Genomic DNA, 13,011 nt, shown 5'->3' with positions numbered 1-13,011 from the left:
GGAGTGGAGATGTATCTGACGAAGGAAGAAGATTTTTTTCAGATCGAGCGCCGGCGCTTACACGTGTCTTCTTGTGGTATCATGACGAGGATCTCTGTGCTCTGTAGGCCTCAGAAAACCATGTTCGGCGTCTTTGATGGTCATGGGGGGAAATTCGTGGCCCGCAAGTGCTCCTCGCACTGTTGGATAGATGAGGAGGATATTGAGGAAAGATTCTGGAAGCTTGATGAGACACTGGGTCCCCAATCTCTGTCATCAGGAACCACTGCAAGCATAATGATCATTGACCATGTGGACGGCGATGACTTCTACGTCACGTTGGCGTGGGTCGGCGATTCTCAAATAATGGAGATTGACGTGCTTCTCTTCCCGTGTCCGAACACTTCCCAACGCGATATCAATCGGTCCGTCTCTCTCAGATGACTGCCTCTGCTGCAAATGTCACATACATGACATCTGCACATAACTGTAGCTACCCTGCATCTTGATCAAAAATGGTCATCCAACGTCAATCTCATGAGAGCAACACCTTTAGGCTCGAATGCTGCAGAGATCGATCGGATCCAACACCAGTGGCGCGCGCGCGAGCTTTTGGTAAATATGAACCCTCGCGAAGACCCTAGTCAGTTTGGAGAATTAACAAGACGTTCCTTTGCATACGAGAAAAAGCTACGGCAGTGTGGAATGTGTGAAGTTTCGGCTTTCAATCGGATTTCCCAGGGGCGCTCCCCGCTGCACAAGATACCATACCTGACACAGAGCACAATAGCTTTTAGGCTCGACGCGACTTATGGCCGCGTCTTTGCGTCGAGAACGCATTCAAAATCATCTTCGTTGGAGCGGGCTCCAAGCCACCTAGGTCCGCGTAGATCAAATAAGGGTGAGCCTGGTGCTCTTGCCCTGCATGCGCGGTGGTTTCAGCTTCCAGGCAAGAGTGTCGTCCATGGCGCATCAACTTGTGTGACCCGGTCCATTGGTGATTGGGATTCTTCTCGGGCGCTCATCCCCCAGCCTGAAGTTGTTCGTCGCGTTGTCAAGCGTGGCCCAAGCCCGTGTAGAAACCAGGAAATTCCACCCACCAGCTTGAATTTGCATAGGCGACGTGAGAAGATTTGTTCTTGCATCGGATGGCCTCTGGGAGACACTAAATCTCAAGACAGTCGCGAAGCTCGCTTTCATGCACGATCAAGATCCTCAGAAGTGTGCGTCTACCCTCCTCAAGTGTGTTCGTCTTGAGTGTGCCAAACAAAACGGCGTCCGCGAGCGGCCCTTCAAAGATGATACGACAATTGCCGTCGTCGATATTACCCCCGAGCCTGATTATCCCGGGTCCTCGCGGCGCAAAGAAGGCCGCCTTGCACCATCGAAGCGACGTCTCTGGCTCTGTTGTCCCACCCCCGGGGGCTTAGCATAGCAGGCCAAGGGCAGTTAAGGTGGGGGCTAGAACGTACTTGCCGGCCATGCCAGTGTGGCCTTAGATTATGAACATATCTTGAGGGCAAATGGCAGTGTCCCTGACCTAGACGGAAAATGGAAGAGAGAGATGGGGGCTGCTAGGCAGCCCTGATTCCCAACAGGAGAGGGTCGCCCTATACTGTCCTAACGTGGAATAGAAAGGGGGAAAGAGAGGGAAATTGGGAAAAGGAAGGAAGAGCCGCATACTGAAGTGGGGACTTCGGGGAACTGAAATCCAAATATATAAAGATAGGAACCTGCAGAGGGAAGATACGGCAGTAGGGCAGATACAGGACTCGAGTCGGAGAATCTTCCTCAGGTTCCTGCGTAGGAGGTGGCACACTGGGTGTTTTGGTCTCGGGCGTGGGCGCCGCGGGCGCGGCGGGCGCTCCCCCGGCCGCGTCCCGCGTCACGGTGCCGTCGCTGGCCTCGTGCGTCGCGGGCAGGTCGTGCCGGACGTCGGCTGCGCCTTCCGCGTCGCCGTGGGCGCCGGCCGTGTCGTCGCAGGCGACGGGCAGCGCCGGGGCCGCGTGCGCGTCGTAGGACGCCGGGTCGATGACGAGGTCGACGAGCCAGAGGTTCTGGTGCTGGTGCAGAGCATATCCCGCCGGCGGGACATGTTTAACGCCGCTTCAACCCCTAACCTTGCACTTCAACAACACCGGCGCTTGCCCTTCAAAAGGGACCCCCGATATCGCGCGAGTCACCACCACCGCTCACGCCTGCGGCCCGGCCGCGGCGGGACCAGAGGCGCCGCCCACGCCTCAAGTTAGGGGTCACGACTAGCTTGAAGTTGGCAGTGCAGATGGCCTGTATCTCTAGTAGTGTCCTTCTTTTATCTACAGCGAGCGGCGATGGATACAACAATAATTTCGGCAAAATCCAGGGCACACAGGGCTGGCATTTTATCCTGCATTGCTCTGAAATAGCTGATTCTTTTGCGAAGAAGAAAATCGTGATATTTGCGAGTGTGGTCGATGATTCTAGCTCAGGCTAATATCGAAAAAAATACAGACTTTGAGGGGTTGGAGGTGCCTTGTTGGTTCTGCGCTGTTCATGGTATCCACGCGACGCTTCAAGAAAAACGAATGGCTCGCATGACTCTTTGGAACGGCGGGATATGGTGCTATTCTCGATTCCGGCGCGTGGCGGTGGAGAGGAGCGGGTCAAGGAGGTAGGAAAAATGGTTCATCACCTGTGTTGCACGCAAGCTTGACCCAGACTCCCGTGGTGAGTTCTGCGGCAGAAGAACTGTCTCGTCGAGTGCTTCCTAAATCGACGCAAAGTCAGGAGGCGGGAATTATTACAACATAAACGCTGGGCTTTCCTGACTTTGTATCGCGGAGGTGCGTATTTTTTTTCTAGGTTCCGAACAAGGCTCGCCTCGCGTCCCTTGTACCTCTCCATTATTGTATCGATTTCATCTATCTTGCAACGATTGTGCTCGGAGTAAAAAGCCAACAACCAATCTCTGAGCTTAGGACGACTCGACCTTGTCACGTGGCTTTCATCAACCTCCATGAGTTCGGCATAGAGTGTTGAAGTACTTTGATCCAAGCGCCTCTCCTCGCTTGACATGCCATCATCCTCAACGTCACTGTCGACGATGTCAGTACCCATCTCTGGAATTATTGCAAGATCGAGGCAGGGTGGATCCAGCAAAGCGACAATTGGCGTTCCAATCACGTCGCAGAATTCACGCTTTGTTAAATCATGAGTGTTCATCACCGTGATTAGCGAGTCGATTCAGTCAGACAACCTGGCGACACCAGACCACGGCGCCGCCAGGCGAGTAGCTTTAACCTTAACCCCGATCTTCAGCTTATATCGTCGATCATACTGTAGCCATATATCGTCGATCATATTGCGTTTACGGCGGTACTAGGCAACCACCGCTCCAATCTTGGTCCCAAGATTGGACCGTATAAAATAATAATTATAAACTGCGAGCCGACGTCTTCCGGACCACTACAGGACAATCCTGATAAACGGCGACTATCGTGGTCAGAACGCGAGTGTGATTAAGCACAATCAAAGTGCGCTTGGCGATAAGCCAGCTACCTAGGGAGCCTACATTCCGCTCCTTGGGCTATGCTACCCTAACTCGGGACTATGATACCCTCCCTATGCTGGGGCGCTCATACTGGCCTATGCTGGCTATGCTCAAGCTGCCTTATACTGGCCATGCTCATGCTATACTATGCTGGTGCTGAATACTAGCATACTCGGATTCTAACAAACCCGGGGGTGAAACCGGTCTTTTTTGGCGAAATCTGACAGCTGGAGGGGTCCAAACGAGTACCACAAGCGCGGAGATGGCCGCGAGAGCTCTCGATTTCGGCCCTACTGCGAGAAACCCGACTGCAAGAACGTGTCTGGGCGCGCGGGAAGTTTGAAATGTCCGAGACGAATCCGAAGTCAGGTGGGCGGAGCCGCCCTCTGGCGGTATACCCATATGGTCTAAACTCACTGACTCGTTACCGGAAACATTTTGTACTGCCGTAAACGCAAGCCATCTGGCCCACTGCAGTGTGAAAGGAAACATATTGTACTGCCGTAAATGCAAGCCATCTGGCCACTGCAGTGTGAGGTATTCGAGATCCGAACCTGCCTATAGGGGCTCCCTAGGGACGGCCGCGTCCGCGCAGTAAACAAAATGGGGTGCGATGCTAGAGCGCTAGTAAGCGCTACAAACACTGGCCGTTTGACTAGAGCTTACGAAACACCTGTCGGCCGTTGCAGAAAGGTCCACCAACAGTACCTAGCCGACCAAAGAGGGGTCTAGAGAGCGCCCAGCTTCACTGCCCCATTATTCATACCGAAGGGAGCGGTGAAAACTTCGGAGAGCTCCCTGCGTGACATCCTATGGTGGTGTTGCTGGTGTTTTGGGAAATCCCTTGACTCCCAGATGTTGTGGGCCTGTGGTACGACAATGGCAATTCTAGAGTTTCCAAGGACTTGTGGTCAATAATAGCAGGAGTAACCAACCCCGGTCCCCATTTGCGATGAGGAACGTGAGCAAATATATTTATTTGGCGCAATGTCATTCCAGGTGTTTTGAAAGATGTCTGTGCACTAGCATCCACAAGCAACGGACTAAACTGGGTGCCAACATCCCTATTTGTCTCCAATCTATTTTTTTCGTGTTGCACAACATCTTCATATACTCGCTGTGTCTGCATTAGCTTCAACTCCAACTTTGATATTAGGTCTTCATTACTCTTCAATGAAACTATAAGTGACTCTTTATCACGAGTAAGCGTCGATATGTCAGCGTGAGCCAGCGTTAGTTGCAGCTCTATGCGCTCTTTAGCCTTGCGTGAATTCACTTCATTTTCAGCTTTCTCAGTGAACTCATTCTCAAGCAATCTATATTTGTCCTCGAGCTCGCTATACTGCCGCTTAATTTCATCCGCTGCAAACATGAGTCCTTTCATCGTGGCTACTTCTTCCTGGAGCTCCATGATGAAGTTTTGTTGCGACGTGTTGCGCTGCTTTAGCCGTTGTAGTTCCTCTTCCCTTCCGCCCTTCTTCCCAGAATCACTTTCTCCCGCTTCCTTTGCAGCCTGTTCTAGCATAGTAACTTTGGACTGCATTTCACTGTAAGAGAAGTTGGCTGGTAGCTGATCAGACAAATTGCGCAGCGATCTCAGTTCAGTAGCCACGTTATCAAAAGAAATAGAAAATTTGGAGGAGATTTCGACAAGGCGAGTTGCCATTTCGTCCGTGTCAAGGCTACCAAGTGTGTCGAGCGATGTTTCCAAAAATTCTGATTCTGAACTCTCCAATTCACGCAGCTGCTGGAGTGCCTCCATATACATGGAGGTGGCAGAGACCAAGTGAGTGCGCAATTCGCGACCTTGAAAGTCAAAAGTTTCTGCTGGAGTCTTCAATTCCTCTGTGTCCTTCAACGTTGCACGTTGTGAGTGCTCCTGGTACCTTTGATTTTCACGCACTTCTGATTGATGAGGAGCCGGACTGCTACCTGAAACTTGGGGGAATCTCCCTTCAAGCATGGTAGATCGCAGTCCAAGCTCCGTGAGTTTTGCTTTGATGTCAATGCACCTCTGCGAAGTTGTACGCGCACGATCCAATTCAGAAGAGAGTTCGGCACTCAAGTCAAACTGCGCGATGGCTTTACTGCACCGAGCCTCTATGTCTTGGGAAAGAAGTGCTCGTAGCTCGTGTTGTGTCGCTTCCAGAGCGTCTGACACAAGCTTCGACTCTGTCTCAATTCGGTCGCGGTCAGCATTAGAGATGTCGAGTTCAGTTTGCAGTTGTGAAAGCCCATCTGCATTCTCCTGCAGCATTTGAATAAGCTGTTCGTTTGAGAAACTTTTTTTTGTGTCCTTCGACGAAATGAGTGAGGCTAATCTTGCACTGCTCGAAGCCGCGTCAGACTTGGCTTTGTATTGATCCAAGTGGGCCAAAAGCGCATCCTTTTCCTCCCGGAGGCTATCCACGGTGGCCAGACACTCCACCATGTAGCTTTGAACAACTTCTAGATCGCCACTGATATCTTTATTATCGACGTTTGGACAAACTGGAAGACCGAGCAATGTGAGAATCTCATCAAGCTTCGCGCCAATCTCGTTATGCAGATTTGCTGTAGACTGCACGTGCTCTTGCTCTTCGACTCGCAGCCCTTTAAGCTCCACGTCAAGCATAGCACGTTTCTCTTGCTCTAGTTTCAACTTCGCATCGAGTTTTATCAGCTTCTCATCATTCCGTGCCGCGTCATCTTTTAGCTGGAGCATCTCATGCTGATGCTTTATCATCAAATTCTGCTCCACCTCTGCGCAGGCCCTCGTAAGTGCTTCATGTTGTGCCAACTCGGATTTCATTGACTTGCTTTTTATTTCCTCCATTTTATGTTTAGACAGGCGTGTTTCTTCCCTAAGGTTTTCCAACTGCAGCTGCAGCTCTTCTTGTTCTGCTTCCTCACGCTGGACGGCTTCCGTATATTCGACTTGCAAGTCGCTCAATTTCTGATTGAGCTCGGCTTCGGATCTTCGACTGTCATCTAGAGAGCTTTGTGTGGCATTGATCTGAACTTTGGCATCCCGGATTTCCATCTGTATGTCTTCATTCTTGCGCCGCAAAATATTTGATCCAGCACACTCTTCACTTAATTTCTTCTCAAGATCGTTATATCGTTCGAGCTCAAGAGTCAAATCACGCTTGGCTGTCAAGAGGCCCTTTTCAAGTTCAGAAATGCGGTGGTCCTTGCCGGCAATCAAAAGTCCGGCCTGACCTGCCTCTTGTTGACTACGGGCACTATCACCAACCAATGGGACTAGTTCCTTAATTCGAGTTTCTGCATGTTCTAGCTGATGCTGTAAGCCATTAATTGTACGTTGTGCAGTGTCAAGGGCCGTCTCATCAAGGCGGTCTAAGCGGTCTTTGAGCATTGATATTTCCGTACAAAGTTGTTCGCGCTCATCACGATTGTGATTTCGTTGGTTATTGAGTGCGGCTCGGTCTTGTTGCGCTTGCACTTCGAGCTTGGCTGCTTTGAACCTTGATTCTTGCTCTATTTCAAGAAGCTCCTCGATTCGTTTCGAAAGCTCTGAGACGCGCCTTGATTCACGATGAATAACTTCAATATGTCCGCCGTAATCATCAAAGCGTCCGCCGTGAGCCACTCGAAATGTGCATTCTGATGGTGCATACAATGCTAGAGTTGGACGCAAGTTGAGAGAGGATGCCATCTTATCGCCTTCTTCACGACGAGTGAGCAGATCGCGCACGACAACAACGTCCTTGAGATAGGCTTTCCGCACCTCGTCAAGTAAGACGTTTCTTCGCTTTAGCCTTTTCCGCATACTATCTAGCATTTCTAGAAGGCTCGGAGGCTCCATTAGATGGCGTTGCACGTTGCCTAGATATGAGGCAAAGGGCAATTATTTTAGCTAGGCCTATAGAGTAGACAGCATGCCGACAGGCCTGCCGACTAACTAGACTAGATTTTTGGGGCGGGGCGAGGGTTTTTGGGCGTCCTAGTGCGCCTACGGACGCGTGCGGCCGCACGCGCAGTACGAATTTTGACGGTTACCGGAGATTTTTTTTCTAAAAATCGGCCACAATGGCCGATTTTCGGACGAGGCGGCGCCAGTGGCGCTTCGGTGTCATTGCGGCTGTGACTGGCGGGCGCCAAGCAGCACTCTGCACTGGTTTCTTCCAGTTCCAGGGGTTTGTAGCTTCAACTTGACTATTGAAGTTCAACAAAATCTTCATGTTGAACGACTAACTAAGTCGCCGTTTATCACCTGGGACACGTCCGGCCAGGCGCCGGGGCCGAAGACGCCAGCCCTGAATTAAACGGACATTCAGGGGGGAGTCGACCGCGACCCTAGCCCGCGCTTGGATGGCGCAGCCACCTCAGCCTGAGCCACACTCCTGCGCAATAATAAGGGTATCCTAATTCGATTTTTATATCTTTCAACATCCCTAAACATACCTTCTGGGTCGCGTTACATCGAATGACCATCCCACCGGAGACCCGCGGCGGCGGAGCTCTACGCTTCGGCAAGCGAGTTAACTTTGAGGCGGCGCACCACAGTCTCAACTTAACGCACATTGACGGTCCTGGCGGGTTCGCTCGAATGGAGCAGGCGATGCAAGGAGTTTGTACCACTCGTTTCAAAAAGGGATTCAACCGAAGAAATGCGAATGCGATCAATCAACACGCCCAGCGCAAAGAAGCAGAACGAGTAAAGGCGAAAGTGGCGGCTGACCACCTTGTGAAACGGCGGGGGTTCTTGCAAGACAAGTGCAATTACAATGGCTTTGATGTAGTTTCTGGAAAGTTTGACCCTGATAAAGTGCGGGGACAGCGACTTCAAGCGCGCTATCTCAGCGATCGACCATCTGCAGAGCTCATCAAGTCTGGCGAAATTACGATCCGCAACTCGCACTACCGTTTCTACACACCGCTCCCTTCAGGAAATGAGCACGATCGTCGACAAGAACAACTAGTCACCGAGGGACTCCTCAAACCCAAGTGCTCTTCAATACTTGGTATCGGGCGTGCTGAGGTGAAGTCGTTCGGTGTCGAGGATCAGTTTTCCCATTCCCGGTACCAGCCCAATCCGACCTCCGGCCGTGAGGGCCTTGTTGAGACAACAGAGCCGGGTCGCTACACTCCTAGAAAAACAGGCGGACCCAAAAGTAGGCCCACTCTCTTCGCGGGTACCTGGCGTGAAGATGTCAATTAGCGAGATGATGGCCTTGGGATCAGATTTCGCGAGTGCTATCTATCTGACATGTACTTTCCGTGCTTTGATTTTGCCAATCGGACCTGGAGCACTATACATGCTTGGTGGTCGGCCGTTCTTCAACTTCGAATTTACCAGGCTGGCCTTGGGCTCTCGATGTCCTGATAAAACCGCCGTCGTCGTCGCCGCCCCCCTTTGCCCTACGGCGCCCCCGACAGATAGAGGCTACACCTTGGCCACCTTATGATTAGAGGCGCCTACAGGGGCGCAGGAATAAGGACACAGACACTGGCAACCACAGGACTAGGACCCTCGTCTAGTTGGCTCGATCTATCCAGAGAAAAATACATCTATCAGGGTTCGGCAGCCCGATACCTCTTTTCTACACACTGCGGTGTGTGGTCCGATGCGCGGCGCTTCCCAGCTCGCACTTCTGGTGGATTGGTATCATTCAGCTGAGTTCGCGAGAAAGTGAATGGCTCTGTGTCGATTAGTGAACTACCGCTTTCCTTAGACTCTGGCATCAGTGATGACTGGAAGGAATCCACAGTCGATATAAATTTTGGCAATGCGACAGCAATTTGGCCCGACGCGGTTCCCAGGCGTGTGAGGTAGGCACGTGTGCCATCATCTGGAATATCTTGTAGGCGCGACGCGATGCCTGAAGCGAGACTGCGGATGTTAACGATTTCATTTGTCGGGAGTGTGTCGAGTCTACGCCATACATGCCTAGCTTTTTCACAACCAAGAAGATCCGCTGCAGCAGTCGCAAATGCCACCGAGTATGGTGGACGAGTCTTCTTCCCAAGTCGGAGGACAAAGTGCTTGAGGAGTGTACCGTGGATGGAGTCAGACACCTTGGCAAAGTGCACTATATCGGGTGCGCAGCTCCAGTCGGCAGCGAGATCAACAAGGCCGACAATGGCTGCCTTACTCACATCGTTAGAGTCGTACGGCTCTGATACACGTGCGTTCCTGAGCTGCGCGACCAGGTAGCGCGGGGCGTCCACGATGCGCTTATACGCATTAAAGACACGCCGCTGGGCATGAGGTGAACGCGCGGCGGTGCGTAGAATCAACAACGCCGATGATGCGAATGAGCGAAGACGCGTGCGCAGCCATGATGGATCGTCAAGGAGTTTGGCAATCCAGACAAGAATTCCATGACGTGCAGCAGCGCATCGGCAAGCGGCAGCAAGAAGGATGTCCCCCGTTGATGCGTGGCCATAAGTAGAAAGGGTTTCGTGAAGGCATGTCTTTGCAGCTGTAGCAATGACCGCGGCTGTTGCAGCATGCGTGGCACATATGCAATCACTCGTATTGGCGAGGCCTAGACCATCACCAGTCTTGGATGGTATGCTCACCGCAGCGGCAATGAGATCTGCCGCAGCATCGATGGAGTGGGGTATGGCCAAAGTCGGATCAAATGCAAGCTGAAAAAGGGCAGCAGCCACCTGCGGCACACGTAAGTATGCCGTATGTGGCATGGCGTTGTATGCAGTGCGCACAGCATCGAGAGCGGTCACTGTTGGATTGCGCGCAAGGCTCAGGACCAAGTCTCCGAGTGCATTCGCGCACGGAGCCCGGAGAGGCCCATGTAAAAGCCGGAGTAGTGGGGGTTTGATCACGAGGCGCTTATCTTGGAGCGCATAGCGCCATAGGAGAGGATCTTTCGTACCAGCTGCACACTCAATAGTCTCGAGGACACGATTTGCATAGCACTGTGCCTCTAAGCGCGCACCGCAACACCGAAGTATATCAGTTACCAGTGTTTCAACTGACGAGGCACAACTACGATTTGGCTTTGCAGCGCGCATCACAGAGCTAAGTAGTCCTGCCTTAAACAGGTACCAGTCGTCGCACAAGCAAATTCTGTCAAGTTCCAGTAGTTCAGAGATATGACCGCGAGCAGCTATTTCTCGCAGACAGTGGCAAAGGAGATCACTCTGACTGCCATCACCTTGTCTGGACGTATCAGAGTACAGGTCGACGACCAAGCACCGACCCTGTCGCTTTTCAAGCAGGGTATCTAGGAACTTCGGCCGCGATACAAGCCACTGCACTGTGGAATCATCAAGCGAGCAAACATCAAGTCGCCTTTTGAGCTCTTTTTCTACTGCATCCCACGTGATGGCTTCGACTTCGACCTGGGAGACACCCGCAATCCCAAGCCAGTGAACAAGCAAACGAGCCATCTGCGGATATCCTATCAGACCACGCGCGAGGAGAAGGGGAACTTCACCGCTATCACCGCCATGCCGCACAAACTCTGCTACCGTCGCCCATAGACCAGGCTCAAGAATTGAATCATTTGCGTCCAAGAGCTGGCGAGTATTTCTTAGACTCGAACTCTCCTCGGTGAAATAATTTGCATCTATCCCTGCCTCTAGGGGCATCTCACAGCCCAAAAACAGGGAATCTGATGTGGACGACGCAATGGACGGAGAGCTCGCAGCCGAAAGAGTGGAAAGGGGCGGTAGCAACACAATGTCATCTTCCCCCAAGCACATTCCCCAACAGCGACAATAATAAGTTAATAAATAGAGAATTTTAGATTTTCAACCAAATTTGGTCCTTTTTCGGGTAATGTGGTCGGTCCGAGTAAATTTGGTCAGGGGGGCGCTGCGCGCCTCCTCCAGCGGCGGCGCCGGCGGCGGCGCTCGCCGGCGGCGGTCGCTTGGTGCACTGCCCGCCGGAATGCCGTGGCCGGGAGACGGACGACGGTCCGCTTCGAAACGCCCGAACGCCGCGCGGCCGATGCAGCGGACTGGCGCTCGAAATGAAGATTTTACCATCGCTGCCTCGATGATGAACGATCCCTGATGCTCCGTGCGCCCGAACGGGATCAAAATCGGGTCGGGGGGCGACGACGTCGCCGACTGCAGTTCCTAAAGCCACTCGTTTGAGCTGCTACGCAATCCCCAGGATGTCTCGTTTTCGCAGGTGTGTCGTCTATGTGATTCCCGAGGTTCGACTTAGCGGTGCACACCCGCATCTCCGCATTTTCGCGGTGCTACGGGTAGTACTAGCGAAACCGCATCAGACGCGCTCAGCGCTCTCCTGCCGACCGTCGTCAGGTTGATCTTGCACCTTGGAAACGGACCGACGAAATTCAACTTCGGCTCGTTTGCCACACTAAGTCGGCTTGGCGGCCAAAGAAAGTAACTGCTAAGTGGGGTGCAAGTCAGCGTCAATGGGATGTAAGCCAGCGAAAGCGCGAGAAGTTCATTCCATGGCAGCTAACACTTTAAGGAAGAAAGTGGTGCAAATGCTTAAACTAAAAAGGGACGAACTCGCCCAAAGCTCTCCGGTGACCTTCTCGAAGATTCTTATGAAAGCTAGCTCTTTGAATGCGACTTATAAACGTATCAAAGCTGTATATGATTCTTTGGACATCAATAAAGATGGGTATGTGACAGCTGAGTATGCGATGCACTTAATGTCTTCTTGTAGGTCACTAGATCTGGGAGAGCTCCAAAAAATGATCGACAAGTTAGAAATAGGACACGAAGTTTCGCCCAGGGATCTAAAATCAGTATTCGAACTGTGTGATGTTGATCATGATGGTGCAATTAGCCTGAAGGAATTCCTGGTCACCCTAAGCCTTCTTTATCTTCTACGAGCCGTACCTACGCTGATTAGCATTCGGCAAGATAGACAAGACGCTAGTGGACTCATACGACCCTCTCACTCTGCAACAACAGTGCCACTATTCTTTCTAGAGACATACTGCACTTAGTTTTCGACATCGCGTTAGGTTGAGCACCTGAAGATCTCTCACTTGACGCCTAGATCCGAGGCTGCGCTCACGAGCGATCAGGGCGCCGCCCAGGATGCCTTTCTTGGACGATCAAACGACATCCATTATCTCGTACACTGGATCGTCGCCGCATACCTTCTATTTGATACGGATTGCACAGGATCGATCTCGAGGAATAACGTTGAGCTGATGCAAGCCCAGGGCATGGCGGGCGATGGTTCTGATGTTTTCCTCAATGAGGACCGTTGGAAGGAACTGGACTGGGATCAGAACGGCGTGATTGATTTCGAGGAGTTCGTATTTGCGTTCTCAGAGTGGATCAGGGACTATGATCATGCTTAGATAGCCACCGGCCCTACCACAGTGATGTACGCGTGCATTTGGATTTGGAGTTGAGTTACTGAGGGCAGCAGCAATCTCAGGTAGGGATGAAATGTAGCCAGGACCCTAGGTTGTCTAATAGTGATATAAAATGAACATATCCAGGCGCTGTAAGTTGATTTTAGCCGGAATCCTACAAGACGCTCCCGGGCCTGCAGATTCTGGCAATCGCTTCAAGTGTCTGCACTCAGTGAAGGA

At 51.9% G+C, this 13,011-nt stretch overlaps 1 protein-coding gene across 1 annotated transcript in view; it reads left to right on the top strand.

The window, feature by feature from the left end:
• Positions 1 to 13,011, top strand: part of AURANDRAFT_72615 (hypothetical protein) — a gene marked incomplete at both ends in the record, with an annotated part of 27,241 nt that overhangs the window by 10,590 nt on the left and 3,640 nt on the right. Inside the window, 3 exons of the mRNA XM_009043071.1 lie at positions 4,665 to 4,710; positions 6,357 to 6,414; positions 12,919 to 12,923. Coding sequence (XP_009041319.1) covers positions 4,665 to 4,710; positions 6,357 to 6,414; positions 12,919 to 12,923 — 109 coding nt within the window. The remainder of the gene's footprint in view (positions 1 to 4,664; positions 4,711 to 6,356; positions 6,415 to 12,918; positions 12,924 to 13,011) is intronic.

Source organism: Aureococcus anophagefferens (assembly GCF_000186865.1).
Source record: "Aureococcus anophagefferens unplaced genomic scaffold AURANscaffold_41, whole genome shotgun sequence".
Lineage (NCBI taxonomy): Eukaryota > Pelagophyceae > Pelagomonadales > Pelagomonadaceae > Aureococcus > Aureococcus anophagefferens.
This window is presented reverse-complemented; position numbering and strand designations above follow the sequence as displayed.